This window comes from Formica exsecta, unplaced genomic scaffold (genome assembly GCF_003651465.1).
Source record: "Formica exsecta isolate Colony F162 unplaced genomic scaffold, ASM365146v1 scaffold402, whole genome shotgun sequence".
NCBI classification, from domain to species: domain Eukaryota; kingdom Metazoa; phylum Arthropoda; class Insecta; order Hymenoptera; family Formicidae; genus Formica; species Formica exsecta.
In genome coordinates, this window is record NW_021851259.1 from 56684 (window position 1) to 60002 (window position 3319).

Genomic DNA, 3319 nt, shown 5'->3' on the forward strand with positions numbered 1-3319 from the left:
GTAACGGTCCGGTATTGTGCGTACGTTGAGCTTCCGGTAGTCTCCACATGGTCTCCATGCGTTGCTTCCTTTCGGCACCATATGTAATGGTGATGCCCAAGGGCTTTTCGATGGGCGGATTATTCCTTCTTGCCTTAGCAGCTCGAATTCAGCCTTGGCTATCTTCAGTTTATCCGGCGCTAGCCTGCGAGGTCGGCATGTTTTCGGTTGTCCGTTTGTTGTCTTTATGTAGTGGACGGTGTTATGTTTAGCCCTTGTTTGGTTGTTGTTTGGCTGTGTAACCCCCGGGTATCTTCGTAGGATGTCCTGGTACTCGTTGCCCTCTATTACTGCTTTTATGGAGTGCGTTTTCTTGTTGCTTGCCGTTCCTCCGCAGGCGAGTCCGGTTGCTCCGTCTAACAATTTTTTGTTTCGTATATCCGGCAGGAGGTGGTAGTAACATAGGAAATCTGAGCCTATGATCGGTTGGGTTACGTTGGCGATGATAAAGCGCCATGGGAACGCTCTTCTTAGTCCGAAGTCGGGTTGTAACGTTACTGTCCCGTATGTGTTGATGGTTGATCTATTCGCCGCGAAGAGTTGATAGGCTTCGGCTTGCTGTCGCTTTCCCGCTTTGGAGTACGGGTATACGCAGACGACTGAGCCGGTATCAATGAGGTATTTTATTCTCGTAGTTTGGTCCGTCATGAACAAGCGGCGAGGTTTGGGGCTGTCATCGTTTGCCGCCATCAACGATTGCCCCCGTCGTTTTCCGGTTTGTAGGCACAGGGCTTTGTACATTTTTCGGCTTTGCTGCCGAAGCGCCGATGGTAAAAGCATACTCCCTCTTGCCGAGGGGTTCTCTCCCTTGTCCTGCTCCTCGATCGCTCCCTCGGTCGCCCTCTGGAGCGGTTCCGGGTCTTTTCTTTGGGCATGCTTCGTGCCAGATTGGTGGTAAAGGCCGCGACTTGTTGGCGTAGGGCCTCTATCTGCGTTTCCCACGCGGGTGCGGTGGCCTGCTGTGGCGCGGTAGTTGTCAATACTAGCGACCTGCTTCCGACTTCGTATATGCGGTCGGCCTGTTCCGCCACGTCCTCCAGCTTATCCTGGGTGCGCGTAGCTAGGATGGCTTGCATTTGTGTTGGAAGTCGTCCCAACCAGAGGGTGCGTAGAAGGTCGTCGGGTACCGTCGTTCCGGCGAGCGTGCTTAGATGACGTAGGAATTGCGATGGTTTCCTGTCACCTAACTCTTCGTGTTCTAAGAGTTGCCGGATGCGTTGTTCGTGTGATACTGCGAGTCGTTGTATCAAGGCCCTCTTAATGGTCTCGTATTTCTGATGCGCGGGCGGACGCGTGATTATGTCCTTTACTTCTCGTGCTTGTTTTGGCTCCATCCGTGATATCACTTGCGCGAATTTGATCTTACTTCCTAGCGCCGACTCCCGGCTGCCGCCGCGTCGCGGCAAGCTCTCGTAGTTTATCGAGCTTGCACGTGTTCAGCGCGTGAGTTTGGGCGGGCGCGCTTGCCGCCATTTCGAAAGGGGCGCGTTGGCTTTTTCGCGTGCCCGTGCTTTTGTGGTGGTTATCCGCCACAAAACAAACAGACGGATCAAATAATATTTCAACTCTAAAACTTAATAGCGAAAACACGGTATAAAGAGATCCTTGGATAAAGATTTTTCTAAAAACTAGAGCGATATTTTGTCGATGTAACTATAATTACCTTCTTTTGGAAGGGAGACGCCTTCAACTCATGAGAGGAGCAACATTTAAAGATTTGATTCGTTAAAGGGAATCTGCTTATCTAATGGAGAGGGTATGCGAGGAGATGTTAAGATTCGAGGACACGTGAAATCCTTCCTCGAAAAGTCAGTCTATCTTCGCCTCTCGATACAGTCTGTCTTTAGCTTTCAATCCAATCTGCCTTTAACTTTAAATCCAATTCTGTCTTCAGCTCTCGACTGACTCACTATTCAACTCTCGATCCAGCAAATAATCAGCTCTAACACCCGGTTCACTTATTTCCATTTTTTTTCATTCGCGATTCTAAAAGTTGAATGCGGTGAGTGAGTTCCGTGACAACGTAAAGGACTTAGAGTAATTACCTAGGAAATCAGTGGCGTTTAAGTGATAAGTGCCAAGAAAACTGTTATTAACTAACATCACAAAGTCATCGAGCAGATCTCCGAGCCATCTTTCCGTACAACTCTTCTAAGACCGATAGAGTCGCTTCTCCAATTCAGCANAAATTCGTCAGTACGCAACAAGTAGTGAGTCTACTTAAAATTTTTCTTTTTTTTCTTGCCTTTTCTTACATTATTTTTTTTTCCTCCCTTCCCTTCTTCTAAAGGAAACAATTTGCAATCTTGAAAATCATCTCAATCTTTAATCAAGTATTTATACATACATGTTATTGACAACATTATATATTTTTGTATGATTTATTAAATATTTTGCACATCTCTCCCTCTTCCTCTTTCATCCACCGGTCGGCAAGTGTGACTAACTTATAGACTCTGACGTAATGTTAAGGGTCGGTGTTCACACTTAGCTTTAGACTTTAAAGAATCTTCTCTCTCTACGGATCGGCAGGTGTGATTAACTTAAAGACTCTGACGTAATGTTAAGAGTTGGTCTTCACATTTAGCTTTGGACTTAAGTTAATCTTTTTCCATCTCTTTTCATCTTTTAAATAAATCCCATTATTATAATCTTTATATTAAATATTTTTCCCTTTATTTAAAATCTTATATTTTGTTGCATTATTTTTATATTTTTTTTATTTCCCTAAAAAATGAAAAAAAAGAGAGAAAACAATTATTGAACAGTTTTCTTTCATGAACGGATAATTCTTTACTAATCTTGACGTACGTTTCCTAGTAGAAACCACGAAACAAACATCCAAACCTATTTCTGCGAAATAGAAACTTTGGGTGAAAACCGCGAGGAATAGAAAAAATCGCACTATAAGGAAACTTCTGGCTCGGGCGTCCGCGGACCCTAATTTTATTATAAATTACAAGAAAGTTAATTTAGATAAACATTCTTTCACTTTAAGAATTCAACACTTACACGAAGCTCAACAAACACATAATAAACAACCTCGTCCCTCTACTTCTTCTTCTTCTTATCCTCCTCCTTCCTACTCACCAGTCTCCTGAACGTTCTCTCTCACCTTCTCTCAATTATCAACGGACAAGAATTCCTACTACCTCTCTTCCTTCTGACTATTCATCTGCCTCTTCCGAATAACATTACCCGACAAGAATTCCTACTCCCCTTCTTCCTTCTGACTATTCACCTGCCTCTTCTGAACAACCTCACCTGACAAGCATTCCTG

General features: G+C 44.3%; 1 protein-coding gene across 1 annotated transcript; it reads right to left on the bottom strand.

Annotated features, from left to right (window-relative positions):
* Positions 1 to 728: 728 nt before the first annotated feature.
* Positions 729 to 1373, bottom strand: LOC115240076. Its single transcript, XM_029815047.1, has one exon. The coding sequence runs from the start codon at positions 1371 to 1373 to the stop codon at positions 729 to 731; it is 645 nt and encodes a 214-aa protein (XP_029670907.1).
* Between the last annotated feature and the right edge of the window lie 1946 nt (positions 1374 to 3319).